This window comes from Pseudorca crassidens, chromosome X (genome assembly GCF_039906515.1).
Source record: "Pseudorca crassidens isolate mPseCra1 chromosome X, mPseCra1.hap1, whole genome shotgun sequence".
NCBI classification, from domain to species: Eukaryota; Metazoa; Chordata; class Mammalia; order Artiodactyla; family Delphinidae; genus Pseudorca; species Pseudorca crassidens.
This window is the reverse complement of record NC_090317.1, coordinates 101,676,404-101,698,883: the sequence shown is the minus strand read 5'-3', so window position 1 is coordinate 101,698,883 and position 22,480 is coordinate 101,676,404. Positions and strand designations below refer to the sequence as shown.

General features: G+C 36.2%; 1 protein-coding gene across 1 annotated transcript in view; it reads left to right on the top strand.

Moving 5' to 3' along the window:
* The window catches only part of CFAP47 (cilia and flagella associated protein 47), a 520,230-nt gene that overhangs the window by 95,342 nt on the left and 402,408 nt on the right, over positions 1-22,480 (top strand). The window contains 6 exon segments of the mRNA XM_067722746.1: positions 4,536-4,752; positions 5,052-5,059; positions 5,062-5,292; positions 16,383-16,513; positions 19,543-19,665; positions 20,939-21,070. Coding sequence (XP_067578847.1) covers positions 4,536-4,752; positions 5,052-5,059; positions 5,062-5,292; positions 16,383-16,513; positions 19,543-19,665; positions 20,939-21,070 — 842 coding nt within the window.

The following is a 22,480-nucleotide window of genomic DNA, read 5'->3' as shown; positions in this document are numbered from 1 at the left end:
TTGTTTCTTTAGCTTAGCATAATGTTGGCAAGGTTCATCCTCGTGGTAGTAGGTATAAATATTTTGTTCCTTTTTGTATCTAAATAGTATCTCATTTTATTAGGAATACCACATTTTGTTTATCCATTTACCAGTTGATGGACATTGAGCTATTTCCAGTTTGAGGCTATTGTGAATATTGCTGCTATAAACACTCACATATAATTCTTCGAGTGAACATATGTTTTTATTTCTTTTGGTTAGATTCCTAGGAGTAGAATTGCTGAGTCATATGGTAAGTTTGTGTCTAACTTTTAAAGAAATTGCCAAAAATTTTCCACAGTGACTGCACCAAGTTACAATCCCTCCAACAGTGTATGAGGGTTACAGTTTCTCCACATTTTCACCAGCAATTATTATTTTCTGTCTTTTTGATTACAGCCATCCTAGCGGGTGCAAAATGTTCTCTCATTGTGATTTTTATTTGCATTTCCTTTTTGACTAAGGTGTTGAATATATTTTCATGCATTTACTTAGAGGTACAACTATTTAAATTGTATATCTTGGAGAAATGTCTTTGCCCAATTTTTAATTTGAATATTTACCTTCTTATTACAGAGTTGTAGGAATTGTTTATGTATTCTGAGTACAAGTTTTTTTTATCAGATATATGATTTCCAAATATTTTCCCTAAGTCTGTGGCTTTTTTTTTTCTTTTCATATTCTTAATAATGTTGTTTAAAGCACAGAATTTTTTAATTTAAATGAAATCGAATTTACTAAATTTTTTACTTTTATAGATCATGCTTTTGATATCATGCCCAACAATCTTTAGCTAGCTCAAGGTCACAAATATTTTCTCCTATTTTCTTTTAAACAGTTTATATTTTTAGGTGTTATGTTTAGGACTACAGTTCCTTTTTTTTTTTTTTTTTTGTGGTACGCGGACCTCTCACTGTTGTGGCCTCTCCTGTTGCAGAGCTCTGGACGCGTAGGCTCAGCGGCCATGGCTCACGGGCCCAGCCGCTCCACAGCATGTGGGATCCTCCCGGACCGGGGCACGAACCCGTGTCCCCTGCATTGGCAGGTGGACTCTCAACCACTGAGCCACCAGGGAAGCCCCTACAATTCCTTTTTATGTTTTAAAAATTTTTGTTTATGGTATGAGTTGAGTCTAAATTCATATTATAACATATGGATATTCAATGGTCCTAGCACCATTTGTTGAAAATACTATCATTTCTCATTGAATTGCCTTGACACCTTTGTCGAAAATCAAATGACCAAATGTGTCAGGGTTTGTTTCTGGATTCTTAATTCTGTTCCATTGATATGTATTTCTATCCCAATGACAATTCTATACTGTCGATAAGTAGCTTTATGGTAAGTTTTGAAATCAGTAAGTGCAAGTCCTCCAAATTTGCTCTTCTTTTTCAGGATTGCTTTGGTTATTCTAGGTATAAATAGGATCTTATTAGACCCACTTTGTCTGTCTTGTTCTTGTATCTCTGTCTTAATATTTCTGGCTCACCTCTGTATTGCTTGCCTCAACCAGTACTGAAACCTCATAATTCATGGGACATTGAGGCAGAGTACTCAGGAAGTTCTTGCCTCAGTAGTGGAGAATAATTATTACTATTTAGAGCACGGCTCTGGACCCGGGTAACATTCATAAAAGAAAGATCTGGAAGGACCAGTCTGTTTTGAGGTAACTTCCTTCCAGAGCAGAGCTCAAGAATATTATAGGAATATGAAAAAATATCCAGTACCTAATGAGGTAAAATTTACTATATTGACATCCAAACAAAGATTACAGTACATAAGAAGCAGGAAAATACAACCCATAATAAAGAGAATTATTAATCAGTTAAATCTGATTAATACTGATACATAGGTTAGAATTATCAGACGACACTAAAACAGTTATTGTACCTGTATTCCATTTATTCAAAAGGTTATGCAGAGCAATTATACTCCAATAAAGATGTAGAAAAAAAAAAGTTATGCAGAGACATAGAAGATATGCAAAAACGATCCATATAATCTACAGATTCACCACAGTTCCAACCAAAATCCCATCAGGATCTTTTGTAGAAATTGACAGGCTCATTTTAAAATTCATGTGGAAATGCAATGTAATTAGAATAGTCAAAACAGTTTTGAAAAAAGAAAAACATGTTGGAGATAAAACACTGCTTGATTTCAAGATTTATTATAAAGCTATAGTAAACCAAACTGTATGTTATTGGCATAAATATAGAACAATGAAACATAAGTAAGGTTCAGAAATAGACCTATATATATTGGACAAATGAATTTTGACAAAGGTAAAAGGCAGTGAGGTTCAAAAAGGTGCAGAAAGCATAGTCTTTTCAATAAGTAATGCTACAGACCTACTAGAGAATGGACTTGAGGATATGGGGAGGGGGAAGGGCAAGCTGTGACAGAGTGAGAGAGTGGCATGGACATATATACACTACTAAATGTAAAATAGATAGCTAGTGGGAAGCAGCCACATAGCACAGGGAGATCAGCTGGGTGCTTCGTGACCACCTAGAGGGGTGGGATAGGGAGGGTGGGAGGAAGATGCAAGAGGGAGGGGATATGGGGATATATGTATATGTATAGCTGATTCACTTTGTTATTCAGCAGAAACTAACAGACCATTGTAAAGCAATTATACTCCAATAAAGACGTTAAAAACAAAAACAAAAAGCAAAAAAAAGAATGTGACCATGTACAAAAATTAACTCAATATGGATCAAAGATCTAAACTTAAGAGCTAAAACTATAAAACTCTTGGAAGAAAACAGGTGAAATTTTTCATGGCATTGGGTTTGGCAATGATTTCTTGGATATGATACCAAAAGCATAGGCAACAAAGGAAAAAATAAACCAGATTTCATCAAAATGAAAAACTTTTTTGTGCATCAAAGCACACAGTCAATAGAGTGAAAAGACAACCTTCGTAATATGAAAAAAATGTTTGCAAATAGTATATTTGATAAGTGATTAATATCCAGGATGTATAAAGAACTCCTACAACTCAACAACAAGAAACACAATTAAAAATGCACAAAACTTGAATAGACATTTCTCCCAAGAAGACATAAAAATGCTCTGTAAGCACATGAAAAGATGCTCAATATCATTAGTCATTAGTGAAATGCAAATCAAAACCACAATGAGATACCACGTCACATGTGTTAGTATGGCTGTGATTAAAAAAAAAAAAAAAAGTAGTGCTAGTTACATCATGTGCCAAAACTAAATCAAAATAGATCATAAGCCATGTGCTTCCTTCCTTATAGAAGATATAATGACAAATAAGCACATGGAAAGATGCACAACATTGTTCATTGTAAGGGAAACACAAAATAACACCACAATGAGATACTGCTATAAATCTATTAGAATGGCTGAAAAACTTACCATTTCAATTATTGCTGAAGATGTGAGGAAACTGGGACTCTTGTACACCTCTAGTGGGAATATGAAGTTATACAACCACTTTAAAGCAGTTTGGCAGTTTCTTAAACATTAAAACACACATGTACCATATTACCCATCCATTATACTCCTAGATATTTATCCAAAAGAAATGAGGGCATATTTTCAAACAAATACTTGTTCGCAAATGTTTTAGCATCCTTAATTTTAACAGGCCATACCTGGGAAGAATCGAAGTGTTAACAGGTGATACATAAACATTCACCTATAATAGACTACTACTTAGTAATATAAAGGAATGGACTGTTGACACACGAAACATCTTAAATGGAGCTCTAGAGAGTTTGCTGAGTGAAAGAAATCAGAGAAAAACCATACATGCTATATTATTCCACTAATATTAAAGTCTAGAAAATGCAAACTGATTTATAATGACATAAAGCAGATGAGTGTTTGTCTGGAAAGGGGGAATACAGAGGATTGTGGTAGGGAGAAACTATAAAGGGGCCAAGTATATTTTTTGGAGTGATGGATGTTTACTCTCTTCATTGTGGTGATCGTTGCAGGTATTTCACCTGTATTTAGGTGTATACATATGTCAATGCTTATGAAATTCTGTACTTTAAACATGTACAGTTTGCTGTATACCAGTTAAAATTAAATTAAGCTGTTAAAAAAGCAGGATAAGACATAATTAAGATTGTTATGATATAAAAACTTCTGGCATTTAAAGGGGAAAACTTAAAAGTTAAACAGTGAGTCATGGGAAGTTACCAATTTCTGTAAGTTCTGGATAAGTGAACATAAATGCATTTATGGGAGTGGAGAGGGTGTAGGAGTATGCAAATTCATGTACTGAGTTATAATTAGTGCTAATAATTTTGTCATGAAATTTTCCATATAATCACAATATGTATTGAATTTTGGCCAATCACCTCAAATTATGGACATATAGATAAAAAGCTCTGTTAATAATTTCTGATATATAGTAACTATTTTAAGTACTATTTTTAACGAATTAATTGATCAGCATATAGTATGAAAACTTAAATAAGTCAATGAACACGTTTGTCAACATTAAGCTTAGTAACTCTTCATTTTTTCAGGGCTCTCTGTCCTTAACTTTGGTGATGTTTGTGTGAACTCAACAAATACTCGTCTATTACATGTTATTAATATGCTACCTATTCATATTTTGATCCAGTTAGATGTCAATTTGCAAGAACTTCGGAAGACCAACCAATTTTCATATGTGATTCCACCTACAGCTAGTACTTCTGTTTCAATGATATTTGAATCTCCCACCATTGGAAAATTTTGGAAGTAAGATTTATTTTCAAATTTCTGTTTGCTAGAATCAAAATGTCGTTTTGTATATTTACCCCAATTATTGTAGTATATATTATGTTTGGTCCCCAAACATAGAAACTATATGTGCAGCAATATGTAGACTTGTAGATTCATATTTCAATGGTAGTCTAATTACCTTTCATAATTATTTTGATATTGTTTACTAAGAATTGTTGATGTCAATCAATAATATATACATTTTACATGTAACTGAATTCTACCATTCAGTTAAGAGGTGTTAGTTAAATTTGGATGCCTTTGCTGTGTTACAGGTCTTTCACCTGTCAGTGAACAATGTGCCTGGTGGGCACATCCTAGTGATGGCAGTTGTCTTGCCAGTAAAACTTGAGCTATCTGCTAATGAGCTAGTACTGAGACCACAAGACTTCTTGGTGAAAACATGTTTTAGGGGGATGGTTAGGTTGTATAATCATCAGAATTATTTTGTCAAATTTGAATGGCAACTGATAAATACAGGAAAAGGGATGGCATTTTCCATTTGTCCAGCTAAAGGTAATAGTTTATTCTGTTGTTTGATTTAGACATTCATTTATTCATGTATTCAGGCATTAATCATATCTGGAGTGTGTACTGTATAATGGTGATAAGAATGTAGAAGTAAATCACAAATGGTCTTGGGACAATGGGACATTCCTTCCCTCCTTCCTTCCCTATGTCCTTCCCTTCCTCTCCCCCTCCCTCCCTCTTTATCTCTAACTTAGAGATAGTCTTCATTTGAGATCTAAGTAGACTATACTTCAGGTCACAGAGGAGTCCTGGTTCATTGAATTCTTGCCTTAGGTGCTTTTCCTGTGAATATCAGTCATTTCCAAATCGTGACTTCTATATAACTCTACCAGTGTTGGTACCAGGGAGTGTTATAAACAAGCTCGAGTATTAATTTAAGTTCACTTAATTTTAGTGCAGATATAGGTGGAGATGTTGACAAATTTAACAAGTGGAAGTGGAGGACTGTCCCTTTTTTATGGCTGGAGATCATTGATATAACCATATTTAATCGTTTTATTAATCTGGATAGATTTAGCACAATCCCAGATTATAATTTATTAAGCATTTGAGGTATACTTCTATCAATATTTAGCAGATTCATTTGACCAAGCTCTTTTTTGTTGTTGTTGTTATTAATACTGAAAATACTGGGTCCCGCCCCAAACTAGAAAGAAGTGGAGTAAATGATCAGAGAAGAAAAAGAAAATATTTCTGCAGATTTCAGAGATTCTAGATAAACCTTCTCCAGTTTTTTTGAACAGGAGGTATCAGTTGTAGTTACATTATCTGCATTCCAGCTATAGGTTCTGATCAAGCACGTGATATGACACTAAGGGTGTCAGAAAAGCACAGTGCACAGGTACTTTTCCTTGTATTTCTGCATCCTAGCCAGTGTTGAGTGGCTGGGCTTCCCCCTTGTGGCTGCCATGGAAATGCTGTGAAAATGCTTCATTTGTCAAAAGTGGAATTACAATGTTATAAACTTCTCATGGTTTTTAGTACTCTATTTTTACAGGGAGATTTTAGTATTTACTTTTCTTTTCTTTGGGTTGCTCATAACACCTCTTACATTTTTTTAAATCAAAGCAAAAAACACAAAGACATTTAATTCCGAATATAGTGTTAATATGAATACCATTAGCCTTTAAGTACATTTTTTTTTTTTTTTTTGCGGTATGCGGGCCTCTCACTGTTGTGGCCTCTCCCGCTGCGGAGCACAGGCTCCGGATGCGCAGGCTCAGCGGCCGTGGCTCACGGGCCCAGCTGCTCCGCGGCACGTGGGATCCCCCTGAACCGGGGCATGAACCCGTGACCCCTGCATTGGCAGGCGGACTCTCAACCACTGCGCCACCAGGGAAGCCCATCCTTTAAGTACTTTTAATTTTTTTACAACACAAATGATACAATACTTGAATCTATTTGATATAGCATCGAGGAAGGTATGCATAATTTATATTATATACCTAGATTTCTCTAATGTCATTTTCCTTCTGCTGCTCAGAATATTCATATAATAATTACTCACTTTTGTTTTTGCCTCTTTGTATAAATCTTTTTCTTTTAACATCTTTATTGGAGTATAATTGCTTTACAATGGTGTGTTAGTGTCTGCTTTATAACAAAGTGAATCAGCTATACATATACATATATCCCCACATCTCCTCCCTGTTGCGTCTCCCTCCCACCCTCCCTATCCCACCCCTCTAGGTGGTCACAAAGTATGGAGCTGATCTCCCTGTGCTATGTGGCTGCTTCCCACTAGCTATCTATTTTACATTTGGTAGTGTATATATATGTCAATGCTACTCTCTCACTTCGTCCCAGCTTACCCTTCCCCCTCCCCAAGCCCTCAAGTCCATTCTCTACGTCTGCGTCTTTATTTCTGTCCTCCCCTTAGGTTCTTCAGAACCATTTTTATTTTATTTTTCTTAGATTCCTTATATATGTGTTAGCTTATGGTATTTGTTTTTCTCTTTGTGACTCACTTCACTCTGTATGACAAACGCTAGGTCCATCCACCTCACTACAAATAACTCAATTTCATTTCTTTTTAATGCTGAGTAATATTCCATTAAATATATGTACCACATCTTCTTTATCCATTCATCTGTCAGTGGACACTTAGGTGGCTTCCATGTCCTGGCTATTGTAAATAGAGCTGCAATGAACATTGTGGTCCCTGACTCTTTCTGAATTATGGTTTTCTCAGGGTATATTCCCAGTAGTGGAATTGCTGGGTCGTATGGTAGTTCTAGTTTTAGTTTTTTAAGGAACCTCCATACTTTTCTCCATAGTGGCTGTATCAATTTACATTCCCACCAACAGTGCAAGAGGGTTCCCTTTTCTCCACACCCTCTCCAGCATTTATTGTTTGTAGATTCTTTGATGATAGCCATTCTGACCGGTGTGAGGTGATACCTCATTGTAGTTTTGATTTGCATTTCTCTAATGACTAGTGATGTTGAGCATCCTTTTATGTGCCTGCTGGCAATCTGTATATCTTCTTTGGAGCAATGTCTGTTTAGGTCTTCTGCCCATTTTTGGATTGGTTTATTTGTTTTTTTGATATTGAGCTGCATGAGCTGCTTATAAATGTTGGAGATGAATCCTTTGTCTATTGATTCATTTGCAAATATTTTCTCCCATTCTGAGGGTTGTCTTTTTGTCTTGTTTCTGGTTTCCTTTGCTGTGCAAAAGCTTTTAATTTTCATTAGGTCCCATTTGTTTATTTGTATTTTTATTTCCATTTCTCTAGGAGGTGGGTCAAAAAGGATATTGCTGTGATGTATGTCATAGAGTGTCCTGCCTATGTTTTCCTCTAAGAGTTTGATGGTGTCTGGCCTTAAATTTAGGTCTTTAATCCATTTTGAGTTTATTTTTGTGTATGGCATTAGGGCATGTTCTAATTTCATTCTATTACATGTAGCTGTCCAGTTTTCCTGGCACCACTTATTGAAGAGGCTGTCTTTTCTCCACTGTCCATTCCTGCCTCCTTTATCAAAAATAAGGTGACCATATGTGCATGGGTTTATCTCTGAGCTTTCTATCCTGTTCCATTGATCTATCTTTCTGTTTTTGTGTCAGTACCATACTGTCTTGATTACTGTAGCTTTGTAGTATAGTCTGAAGTCAGGGAGCCTGATTCCTCCAGCTCCGTTTTTCTTTCTCAAGATTGCTTTGGCTATTCGAGGTCTTTTGTGTTTCCAAACAAATTGTGAAATATTTTGATCTAGTTCTATGGAAAATGCCATATGTAGTTTGATAGAGATTGCATTGAATCTGTAGATTGCTTTGGGTAGTAGAGTCATTTTCACACAGTTGATTCTTCCAATCCAAGAACATGGTGTATCTTTCCACCTTTTTTTTATCATCTTTAATTTCTTAGATCAGTGTCTTATAATTTTCTGCATACAGGTCTTTTGTCTCCTTAGGTAGGTTTATTCCTAGATATTTTATTCTTTTTGTTGCAGTGGTAAATGGGAGTGTTTCCCTAATTTCTCTTTCAGATTTTTCATCACTAGTGTATAGGAATGCAAGAGATTTCTGTGCATTAATTTTGTATCCTGCTACTTTACCAAATTCATTGATTAGCTCTAGTTGTTTTCTGGTAGCATCTTTAGGATTCTCTATGTATAGGATCATGTCATCTGCAAACAGTGACAGCTTTACTTCTTCTTTTCCAATTTGGATTCCTTTTATTTCCTTTTCTTCTTTGATTGCTGTGGCTAAAACTTCCAAAACTATGTTGAATACTAGTGGTGAGAGTGGGAAGCCTTGTCTTGTTCCTGATCTTAGAGGAAATGGTTTCAGTTTTTCACCATTGAGGACGATGTTGGCTGTGGGTTTGTCATATATGCCCTTTATAATGTTGAGGAAAGTTCCCTGTATGCCTACTTTCTTCAGGGTTTTTATCATAAATGGGTGTTAATTTTGTCAAATCTTTCTCTGCATCTATTGAGATGATGATATGCTTTTTCTCCTTCAGTTTGTTAATATGGTGTATCACATTGATTGATTTGTGTATATTGAAGAATCCTTGCATTCCTGGGATAAAGCCCACTTGTTCATGGTGTATGATCCTTTTAATGTGCTGTTGAATTCTGTTTGCTCGTATTTTGTGGAGGATTTTTGCATCTATGTTCATCAGTGATATTGGCCTGTAGTTTTCTTTCTTTGTGACATCTTTTTCTGGTATTGGTATCAGGGTGATGGTGGCCTTGTAGAATGAGTTTGGGAGTGTTCCTCCCTCTGGTATATTTTGGAAGAGTTTGAGAAGGATGGGTATTAGGTCTTCTCTAAATGTTTGATAGAATTTGCCTGTGAAGCCATCTGCTCCTGGGCTTTTGTTTGCTAGAAGATTTTTAATCACAGTCTCAGTTTCAGTTCTTGTGATTGGTCTGTTTATATTTTCTCTTTCTTCCTGGTTCAGTCTTGGAAGATTGTGTTCTTCTAAGAATGTGTCCATTTCTTCCAGGTTGTCCATTTTATTGGCATATAGTTGCTTGTAGTAATCTCTCATGACCATTTGTATTTCTGCAGTGTCAGTTGTTATTTCTTTTTATTTTCTAGTTCTATTGATTTGAGTCTTTTCCCTTTTTTTCTGATGAGTGTGGCTAATGGTTTATCAATTTTGTTCATCTTCTCAAAGAACCAGCTTTTAGTTTTATTGATCTTCGCTATTGTTTCCTTCATTTCTCTCTGATCTGATCTTTATGATTTCTTTCCTTCTGCTAACTTCGGGGCTTTATTGTTCTTCTTTCTCTAATTGCTTTAGCTGTAAGGTTAGGTTGTTTATTTGAGATGTTTCTTGTTTCTTGAGGTAGAATTGTATTGCTATTAACTTCTCTCTTAGAACTGCTTTTGCTGCATCCCATAGGTTTTGGGTTGTTGTGTTTTCATTGTTATTTGTTTCTAGGTATTTTTTGATTTCGTCTTTGATTTCTTCAGTGATCTCTTGGTTATTTAGTAGTGTATTGTTTAGCTTCCATGTGTTTGTATTTGTTACAGATTTTTTCCTGTAATTGATACTTAGTCTCATAGCGTTGTGGTCGGAAAAGATACTTGATATGATTTCAATTTTCTTAAATTTACCAAGGCTTGATTTGTGACCCAATATATGATCTATCCTGGAGAATATTCCATGAGCATTTGAGAAGAAATTGTATTCTGTTGTTTTTGAATGGAATGTCCTATTAATATCAATTAAGTCCATCTTGTTTAATGTATCATTTAAAGCTTGTGTTTCCTTATTTATTTTCATTTTGGATGATCTGTCCTTTGGTGAAAGTGGGGTGTTAAAGTCCCCTGCTATGATTGTGTTACTGTCAGTTTCCCCTTTTGTGGCTGTTAGCATTTGCCTTGTGTATTGAGGTGCTCCTATGTTGGGTGTATAAATATTTACAATTGTTATATCATCTTCTTGGATTTATCCCTTGATCATTATGTAGTGTCCTTCTTTGTCTCTTGTAATAGTCTTTATTTTAAAGTCCATTTTGTCTAATATGAGAATTGCTACTCCAGCTTTCTTTTGATTTCCATTTGCATGGAGTATCTTTTTCCATCCCCTCACTTTCAGTCTGTATGTGTCCCTAGGTCTGAAGTGGGTCTTTTTTGGACAGCGTATATACGGGTCTTGTTTTTATATGCATTCTGCCAGTCTGTGTCTTTTAGTTGGAGCATTTAATACATTTACATTTAAGGTATTTATCAATATGTCTGTTCCTATTACCATTTTCTTAATTATTTTGTGTTTGTTATTGTAGGTCTTTTCCTTTCTTGTGTTTCCTGCCTAGAGAAGTTCCTTTAGCATTTGTTGTAAGGCTGGTTTGGTGGTGCTGAATTCTCTTAGCTTTTGTTTGCCTGTAAGGGTTTTAATTTCTCAATCAAATCTGAATGAGATCCTTGCTGGGTAGAGTAATCTTGGTTGTAGGTTTTTCTCCTTCATCACTTTAAATATGTTCTGCCACTCCCTTCTGGCTTGCAGAGTTTCTTCTGAAAGATCAGCTGTTAACCTTCTGGGGATTCCCTTGTGTGTTATTTGTTGTTTTTCCCTTGCTGCTTTTAATATGTTTTCTTTGTATTTAATTTTTGACAGTTTAATTAATATATGTCTTGGTGTATTTCTCCTTGGATTTACCCTGTATGGGATTCTCTGTGCTTCTGGACTTGATTAACTATTTCTTTTCCCATATTAGGGAAGTTTTCAACTATAATCTCTTCAAATATTTTCTCAGTCCCTTTCTTTTTCTCTTCTTTTTTGGGAACCCCTATAATTCGAATGTTGGTGCGTTTAATGTTGTCCCAGAGGTCTGTGAGACGGTCCTCAGTTCTTTTCATTCTTTTTTCTTTATTCTGCTCTGCAGTAGTTATTTCCACTATTTTATCTTCCAGGTCACTTATCTGTTCTGTCTCAGTTATTCTGCTCTTGATTCCTTCTAGAGAATTTTAAATTTTGTTTATTATGTTGTTCATCATTGTTATTTGCTCTTTAGTTCTTGTAGATCCTTGTTAAACGTTTCTTGTATTTTCTCCATTCTATTTCCAATATTGTGGATCATCTTTACTATCATTACTGTAAATTCTTTTTCAGGTAGACTGCCTATTTTCTCTTCATTTGTTTAGTCTGTTGAGTTTTTACCTTGCTCCTTCATCTGCTGTGTGTTTCTCTGTCTCCTCATTTTGCTTAACTTACTGTGTTTGGCGTCTCCTTTTCACGGGCTGCAGGTTCTTCGTTCCCATTGTTTTTGGTGTTTGCCCCCAGTGGCTAAGGTTGAGTCAGTAGGTTGTGTAGGCTTACTGCTGGAGGGGACTGGTGCCTACGTTCTGGTGGATGAGGCTGGATCTTGTCTTTGTGGTGGGTAGGACCACATCTGGTGGTGTGTTTTGGGGTGTCTCTGACCTTATTATGATTTTAAGCAGCTTCTCTGGTATTGGGTGTGGTTTTTTTCCTGTCTTGCTAGTTGTTTGCCATAGGGTGTCCAGCACTGTAGCTTGCTGTTTGTTGAGTGGAGCTGGGTCTTAGCCTTGAGATGGAGATCTCTGGGAGAGCTTTAGCCATTTGATATTTTGTGGAGCTGGGAGGTCTTTGATGAACCAGTGTCCTGAACTTGGCTCTCCCTCCTCAGAGGCACAGGCCTGACACCCGGCCGGAACACCAAGACCCTGTCAGCCACACAGCTCAGAAGAAAAGGGAGGAGAAAGAAAGAAAGAAAGAAAGAAGGAATAAAACAAAATAATGTTATTAAAATAAAAGAAAATATTTTAAGAAATTAAAAAGTCAGGGCTTCCCTGGTGGCGCAGTGGTTGAGAGTCCACCTGCCGATGCAGGGGATACGGGTTCGTGCCCCGGTCCAGGAAGATCCCACATGCCGCGGAGTGGCTAGGCCCATGAGCCATGGCCGTTGAGCCTGCGTGTCTGGAGCCTGTTGCTCTGCAACAGGAGAGGCCACAACAGTGAGAGGCCCGCGTACCGCAAAAAAAAAAAAAAAAGAAAATTAAAAAGTCATTAAAGGAAGAAGAAAGAGGAGAGCAACCAAACCAATAAAAAAATCCACCAATGATAACAAGCTCTAAAAACTATAGTAAGGAAAAAAACAACAAAACACAGACAGACAGCCCCCTAGGACAAATGGTGAAAGCAAAGCTATACGGACAAAATTGCACAACTAAGCATACGTATACATACTCCCAAAAAGAGAAAACGGAAAAAAATATATATAACTTTTGGGAGGTCTGCGGTGTTTTTCCAGCATTCAGTAGGTGTTCTGTAGGAGTTGTTCCACATGTAGATGTGTTTCTGATGTATTTGTGGGGAGGAAGGTGATCTCCACGTCTTACTCCTCCACCATCTTGAAGGTCTCCTGTATAAATCTTTTTATTGAGTTATTTTTCTTACATCCCTTTTGTATATCGTGTTGGAAAAGAAGAAGTTTTCTTCTACCCTTAGGTTCTTCTAGTTGGTATAAGAATTAAACTGACATGGGACAGATTAACAGGAGAAAATCACACAAAAGTTTAATAACATGTGTCCGTGAGACAGACCCAGGAAAACCCCATAACTTGCCAGAGTGGCCAAATCCTCACCTTAAATGTCGTCTTCAGCTAAAGACAAAAGAGGATGTTGGGGGTAGTGGATTGGGGCTTCAAAGGTGAGAAAGGGAATTCACATGCAGATGGAAAAGCAAATGTTTGGTAAACAGATGTTTCCTGGATCATGGTACACAGAGTAGACTTGATCTCTAGGCCCAGCTGAGTCTCCCCTATCATAGCCAGCCCATATTCTTTGCATGTATCTCTGGTGATAGCTCTATTCTGGGAACTAGCCCTTTATCTAAATTCTTTTAGGCAGTTAAGGAAGAGGTAACAAGAAAAAACTTCCTGAGTCTTCTTCTATTTCTTAAAAATAATCAGCTTAGGGCTTCCCTGGTGGCGCAATTGTTGAGAGTCTGCCTGCCGATGCAGGGGACACGGGTTCATGCCCCGGTCCGGGAAGATCCCATATGCCGCGGAGCGGCTGGGCCCGTGAGCCATGGCCGTTGAGCCTGCGCGTCTGGAGCCTGTTGCTCCGCAGCGGGAGAGGCTACAACAGTGAGAGGCCTGCGTACCGCATTAAAAAAAAATAATAATAATAATCAGCTTAAATTAATCCTCATGCCAAAGAGACACATTTTGGGGTGGCAAATTTTTGTGCCCCTAGAATTGGTTTTACATCCTACATAATGCATTTAATCATATCCCTCTCTATTTTTTTGTAAACTAAAGTGAAGAGTTATAATTTAAATTTTATGTTGTGATTGTCCTTTTTTCCTGAGGCATGATACATTTTGGATTTGTATTTGGATAGTGGATATTATAAGGGGAGAATGGAAGAGTGGATTGATGTTTTCTAAGGTAGAATTGGTTTCTCATATGACTTTTTCATTAGATATTGTTTATGTTTCTGCTTGTTTTCTTATGTGTTCATCCTTGTTGTCTTTAACCATACTGAACTCTTGAGTCCACTCAGTCCTCAGCCTTGTCTTCAGTCAGTTCACTCTCATTGTCTTTCTCAATTCTGTCACTCCTTGGCCGTTTGTAGTACCTTCCCTGCCAATCCCAGCCATGCTCAATTCAGCCATCCAACTTATTTCTCCTGTCCCATGATATACATAATATTCCTGGAGAAAAATATATAGCCATGCTCGTTGAAGGGAAATTATTGACCTCAAGCTAACCCTCTCAACATGGATCTATAATCCTTGTGCTGCTCTCAACTCTTCTCTGAAAGCTTAGGTGTCTTTATAAATAGCATTGACTCTTCTTTGTCAGAGTTACTTCCCATCACAGTCTTCTCTACACATCACTCACTTCTAGTGCCATCACTTGACTTCTACATTTCCCGCAGACTTTGTCCTCCTGCAGAGTTCCTGCTCATTCTTCAGTCACAACTCAAATGCCATCTCCTTATGATGAAGTTTCCTCCACTTTCTTGGGCTAATTTAGAACTCCCCACCCAACCTCTTTTCCACTCCCATTGTGTATTTGTTACATCACCTACAGTTATTTGTTTATGTCCATCTCCTGTTGTGGTAGATGTTACTAAGCCCAGATTATCTGATATCCATTCCCCTTCCTTATGGGACCCTCATTTTGTTTGGGGAAGCAGTGTTCTTATTTACGTATCTCTTTTCCCCAGCCTTTCTTGCCAATGAGATATGGACAGAAATTTCTTTTAGCTTCATCCCCCTTCTATATGCCAGGTACTGTTTGAAGTACTTCTGCTTATATTAGCTTATTTATTCCCTTTATCAATTCTCTAAGAAACAGTTGTTATCCCCACTTTATGTATGAGGAATCTGTGTTACATAGGTTTAGTAAATCGTGCAAAGTCTCAGCTAGTAAGTGTCAGAGCTGAAATTTGAACCAGGGAGTCTGACCGGAGAATTTGTGCTCTTTTTAACGACTGTGCTTTGATACCTTTCCACACAGAGGAAGGCCACGTGATAAGGAATGGCAGTGTGGGAAGCTAGGAGCATTGATCCTTCAAGGCATTGTCAACCTGTTAAGGCAGCCCTGGAATACCTGCCCATGGACTTCTGATTGCATAAGATAAATAAACTCGTATCTACCTAACCCACTGTAACAGGACTTATTGTTACTTATAGACAAATATAATTCCGATGGATCCCAACTAGACTGTTAGCTCTTCCACGAGTAGTTTCTCCTCTTTTTATAAATTATTGTGCCAACTATAGTATTGGCATTCAAGAGTATTAATAATAATATCTGACACTGGGTGCTTTCTGGGCATTACACACTATGTTAATCCCTTTATGTGTGTTGTTATCTCCCTACGTGGCCACTGCAAAACTAGGAGGTAGGCACTATACCTTTTTCAAGGTTGAGAAAACTACTGTTGCATGTGAGTCAGCCTGACTCAAGGCAAAGTTTGTTGTGATGGTCACGCATGTCTCTGTTCAGTATCCTGTGCCTTTGAATCTCAGATGATCCCCTCTTCCTGAGGGAAGAGCTTCTAAGTCATTCTTTCCATCAAGTATTATTTTCTTAGACCAAAGGAGATGATGAATTTAAACAGGTAAAGCAGCTCACAGTAAATGTGCCTTATACCCTCCTGGGTTCTAAATACATTTGAATTATAGAAATGTGCTAATTGCTAATAGCTACATCAGAAGTTATATCTCTAGGGATTTGAACATTAAAACAAACAAAAAAAAGCCTCTGGTAATGATAATTCCTTCCTCCAGAAACTGAATGAGTGTCCGGTGTGTTTCAGAGTGTTGAGAAATGTGGAGGGGACATTTGATCAGGGATCGCAGATGATTTTCTACTGTCTAGATGTAAAGTTATCTCTAATCCTAGAGTGTTGCTTCATTGATAAATTTAAATTTTTTTTGCTATATATTGGCATACTTTTTGTCAGATATTTTGATCTGCCTATTAAAGTTGGAGCATAAGGTATTCCCTGTATTTTGTTTAATTTAAATAATTTGTTATAAAATGTCATTACATGTTTATGCCATCTCTTATTTTGGATATTAGAAAATAAATATAGTTAAAATGTGGTAAATTTCTTGTTCTCTCTAAATTCTCTGTAGGCACTGTTGAGCCATACTCCCTATTGGAATGTGAAGTGACATGGCAGCTGGGATTTGATTCTCCGGAAAGGGGAGAATTTATTCTTCACATCAATGAAGGAAACACGCTGACACTGAAATGTCTTGCACATGTAATGATTTCCCTTGAATATTATTTTTATTTTGAGGGCTATAAATTGGTTGAGTATGCATATGCGTATATAGTTGCATATATATACTATGTTAGTAAAAACTGATTTTACATGTAATACTTAGTTAGCTAAAGTGTCTTAACATCTTCTTGGAGCCACTTCTCTACCATAAATGAAGACTTTGCTAAAAAATGTGTTGTATTATCTAGAATTAACTCAGAAATCCAAAACTTTTGTGCCAACAATACTAGATTGTTATTAGAGACTATAATACCATGGGAGCCACTTGAAATTAAATTATTTCTTTAATAAGTGCCAAAGAAAACTAGAGAAAATTATATTATTGCATTTTTCGTATTTAGTTGTAATTAATAATTCAGTATGAAATGGATCATGTGATTTATATAGCAAGGAAATATAGAAAATTCTTCCATATTCCATATGGAATATACTTATAATAAAAATGTAAGTAAAGTGAAGGCTGCAATATGTAATTTTAACTTTCTTTCTGTGGTAGAACCCAGAAGACCTTAACTTCATGGCTCTTAATTACCAAGGATATGCTTTACATGTGTACCAAATTCCCTTCCCAACATTCTTAGTAATTTAACACAACCCAATGCTGTTTTACTAAATCCCATCTCTGTCTCCAGGCCATGATCATGTTCTTACATATTTTAGCTATAAAGAAGCTTATAGCCTTAAGATATAAGAGATCCATCCACTTTTATGATGGCAAGTGGCAGTCAGAAATCAATAGGGTCTTTCCTTTGCCCCAGGCTTGAAATAAACTGCTGCTTTCACTATGTTTAAATCACTTATTAATTCTTTTTACAACTTTGTATTGAAGTATAGTATACTACAGAAAGGTGCACATATTATAAAGTATGTATCACTCAATTATTTTTTATAAACTAGTAACACCCTTGTAACTCACACCCAGATCAACCTGATCAAGAAACAGAACATGACTAGCATCACAAAAGAACCCCCCTAGTCCACACTTCAGTCACTATGTGTCCCTCCCAGGATCATCACAATCGTTACTTCTAAGAGCATAGATTAATTTTGGCTTTAAACTGTATATAAATGTCATCACACCATATGTTCTCTTCTATGCCTGTCTTCTTTTGTTCATAATTAGGTTTGTGGGATGCATCTATGCTGATACATGTGGTGACAGATTATTCATTCTCACTCCTGAATAGCATTCCATTTGGTTAGACTATACAATCAGTTTTCCATCACACAGCTGATGAGGGTTTGGATTGTTTCAGATTTTTGGCTAATGTAATAGTGCTTCTATTAACATTCTCTGTCTTTTGGTGAACATATGTATACAGTTCTTTAACTGTTATTTACATAACTGTGTTTGACAAGTTTACTAATATAAATTTGCTCATATACTCACCCCATGTGTATTTTTTCTAACAAATAAAAGATGAGCAATTTAGTAATGTAGACTTAGCATTAATAATAAGTATCATTTTTTTTAAAAAGAATTATTGGAGTATAGTTGATTTACAATGTTGTATTAGTTTTAGGTGTACAGCAAAGTGAATCAGTTATATGTATACATGTATCCAGTCTTTTTTTTTTAAGATTCTTTTTCCATATAGGCCATTACAGAGTATTGAGTAGAGTTCCCTGCACTATGCAGCAGGTTCTTATTAGTTATCTGTTTTATATATAGTAGTGTGTATATGTCAGTCCCAGTCTCCCAATTTATCCCTCCCCCCCATCCCCTGATAACCATAAGGTATCATTTATTAATTATTGTGTCTCAGGTACGATGCAAAATGACGTTCTTGTATTATCTCATTTAATCCTTACAGCAACTCTATAAGGAATGTATTAATAACTCAATTGATGGGTGAGAAAATGGAGCATTAGAATGGTTAATTATCTAGTACAAGTTCACACGTGCAGTAAATGCCCTATTGGAATTTATATCCAAAGTGATCTGCCTCCACAGCCTTTGCCATTACCCTCTCATAAAATTTGATTTCCACTTTCCCTACACTAGGTTTGGTTAAGAATTAAACTCTGAGATGTCAGTGTACTGAACTAGATTATTTTTGGCCAATTTTTCAAGCCCTTGAGTTTAAGTGAACTTACTTAAGAGTAAGTGAAGTGTTACTCTTAAGAAAGGAAAGAAGGAGGAATGTGAAACAATTAAATAAAATGTTCATTTAAGTTTTTTCATTAATTATGAAGGACTTACTTGACCATTTCATCTTTTGTTAGCTTTGTTTGAAAGTTTATTTTTCCAGTTATCCGAATCATGTTCTTCAACTAATTATACGAATGTATTAAAATCTCCTAAGATAATAAGAAATAATATGTATTATTTATAGTAGGGTCTATTGTAAAGAGCACTGAATGAGGAATTAGAAATCTTGGGTTCTAGTTCACCTTGGTTACTATTTGCTTTCCTGTAAAATGGGAGAGGTGGATAATATCAACGTTTCCAAAAAGTGTTTTATGTTGCTGTAGTTCTATGAAGTGGTTTGTGTAGGACAGGGTGAGGGAGTCCTGTGCCTAAGTAATTCTGTGAATCACAGTGTACTACCTCCCCATTCTCAGATAAGCAAAGTGTACATTATCAGCATATTAAGCCCTATGAGAAGACTTCTAGTAGAAACATGCCTGGATAATCTCTCTTGGCATGTTATTTCCCATACTTACATGACCCTTGAACTTTTTCCTTTTGTGTAGCACATGGTAACACCTTGTATGTAGTGGGGCAGATGGTCTCTAGTATCCCCTTCAGTGACTAATCTACATCATTCTCAGTCATGGATTTACTTCGTCCTTAGAGTTATCTTACTCTCTCTGCCTTCCTCAGTTTAGGAGTACATTGTAAATATTCCACTCTTTTCCTTTCTCTTAAGAACACCATAAAATCTGATAACGCTTCGTATTTTAGAAATTTCTATGAAGCTGAAAAAGTTTGAGTTATCTCGTGGGGGATTAAAAAAATGTTTACTGTTATTTCAATTTCATGTTCCCTTTCTTCCTCTTATTAGCTTGGTCACACCAAGGTCGTTCTTTTAGAGCCAAGGATACTCTTCAGTGATAGCCCTCAAGGTTTAACAACTTGGAGAAAAGCCATTCTTCACAATGTAGGACCAAACCATGCTTATTTCAAGGTAATGTAGAATCTGGAAATCTTACTTGGATCAGATCACATTATAATTTGAACTATTTATTGCCATGAGTTCTATGCCATGAATACTTTAGTCTTTATAGATTGACTAATGCTAATATTTAGGTATTTCATATCAGATTTATCTGAATACATTTCATCTACTTTATCCTTTTAGTTTCCCATAAAATTTGTCTCTATCTCTCCCTTCCTTCCTTAATCTCTCCCTTCCTTCTCCTCTTACCCCTCTTTTGCTTTCTTTCTGTTATTTTGTTTTATTGGGAAAAAAAGATGATTTCAAAAAAACTAACATTTAAAAAAATATGCAGTGTTTATGTTACATTCAGTATTTAATTACATGCTTTTCCTTTTTTTCCTCGTTTTCACTCTGTCATCAAGACTGTTATGGTAGCAACTGGGACCTAGCTCAAGACCATTCTAAAGATATTCTATTTATAGTTGTTACTCCTGATTTAAATTGTGGGGCGGGTGGTGTTTAAATTGGTAATAGATGTTTTTTTTTTTTAACTGAGAAACATTAACATCTCCTAATAGTGACAGTAGAGGTTAGCATTTGAGATCTTTCTTTCAAGCTTGTATTTACATGTCTTCTGCCCAGACAAGCAAAGGAGGGTACCCTTTTCTACTCTGTTGCTTCAGAATTAGTTCTGAAGTCTGTTTGTTCCCTCATCCCCTAAAATATGTTAACCAATTTCCCTTCAAATTATTCTGACTTAAGGCATGATAGATAAGCCTAAATTGGCTTCTGACAAACCACACCTTAACTCTTTTGGTAAGTTACTTTTTTGAAGGTCAAAATGATATCTTAGACATTAGGCTATAAAGGAAATAATAAAGAAGAGTAGGTTACTTTATCATCTTGCCTCCCCACTAACTTTGCTTTCAGTTTTTTAGGATCAGGGAAAAGACAGGCTATCAAAATAGTATCCAGAATTTTGGCATCTCTCCAACAGATACATCTCATCCTTTCCTTGTAAGTTTTGCAAAGGCTTGAAAACACTTCAGATAATAACCTTCATCGTCCTGTTTGAATTGGAAGATGCCATTGCTAAAAGTTCTGTTTGCTGGGTTAGGGGTGCAAATCCTTGTTGAAGTTCAAATTGTTTCTCTGGTGTTTGAAAATCTATTTCAAAACCATCTCATGCTGTGTGCCTGTGGGTCCTCTCTCTATGTACTGGTCTAGAAGTTTTCCTATGAAAGCTTTGGAACAATAACTTTAAAGGATAAGTGACATTTCTGCAAATTTTTGATTATAGGTTTGTGACCAGAGTCTTTTGTCTGTGATTGATGTTGTTCCATCACAAGGAATCATTCCATTGGGGGGGCTAACTGTTCTCAATACCTCCTGTACTCCTACTGTAGCAGGAAAATTTGATACAGGAGCAAAGGTATGTTTATGCATATGTGTGTTTGCTCCTTATATATGTGTCTGTGGATTTGTTTGGTTATGATATTTATAATAGTAGGTATAATTCTATAAAATGTTATATACATGTTTATTCTTAGAAAGCTTATTTTAATGATTTCTTCTAATGGGGATGGGTTTTAATATTATGACACTAAAGAGTAATTTAAAAAATTTCTGTTATTTTTCTATTCTAAATTTCTAATTGAGTTAGCTCTACAGAGGTGCAGTTTTTAGAAATCTAAAAAATAAACAACCTTACTTATACATCGGTTGTAAAAATGGTTAGCAGAACTTGGCAAGAGGATTTGTAGAAAATATTTTTGGTGAAAGTTGCTAATGGAAGTTTCTACTAAGTTGAAATGGATACATTTCATTGATATGAGGCATTTTTCACATGAACTTGGAATATTTGGCATCTCTAACTTGTGACAAGCCCTCACTAGTCACAGAGCAAAGGATTGTTTTTTCCATGGTGTTAATTAGATACCTAAGGAAAAAATAATCAGTTTTGGAATGCTAATTTTAAATAGCTTTAATGACTATAGGAATCATAGGAAAATTGTATATGACGTTAATATCTGTATTTTATAGCACACATAAAATGTTTTACTATTTTATGTTCTGGGAATTATGTAAATGAAAAGGTATTACCTTGATTTTAGGGACTTCTCTAAGTGTTCATTAAACAGAATAAATAAAACATGTAAGACCAGTCTGTAGTAAATTTTACTTATTATAAACTCATGGAATGGAATGCTCTTAATCTTCAATTTGATGATCAACTCTGTGCATTTACTCACATTAAAAAAGTAATATGTGCACTATCATCAGATCAAAATGAACGGCTTAAGAGATATCCTCCATTTTATCCTTCAATTTCCCATAATCATTAGTTCTTAAATAATATTTAGCTTAATATAATAAACACCAATTTGCCTGGCCCCCAAATAAACAACCTAATAATTATATCTTACTTTTATAAAGAAGTATAGGGGGCTTCCCTGGTGGCACATTGGTTACGAATCCGCCTGTCAATGCAGGGGACATGGGTTCGAGCCCTGGTCTGGGAAGATCCCACAAGCCACGGAGCAACTAAGCCCGTGCGCCACAACTACGGAGCCTGCGCTCTAGATCCCACGCGCCACAACTACTGAAGCCCGAGAGCCTAGAGCCCCTGCCCCACAACAGGAGAGGCCACCGCGATGAGAAGCCCGTGCACCACAAGGAAGAGTAGCCCCCACTCGCGACAGCTAGAGAAGGCCCGTGCACAGCAACGAAGACCCAGCACAGCCAAAAATAATTAAATAAAACAAATAAATTACAAAAACAAAAGTATATATTGAAAGATGTTTATAAAGTGTATATTGTGGTATACGGTCTGATATTTAGG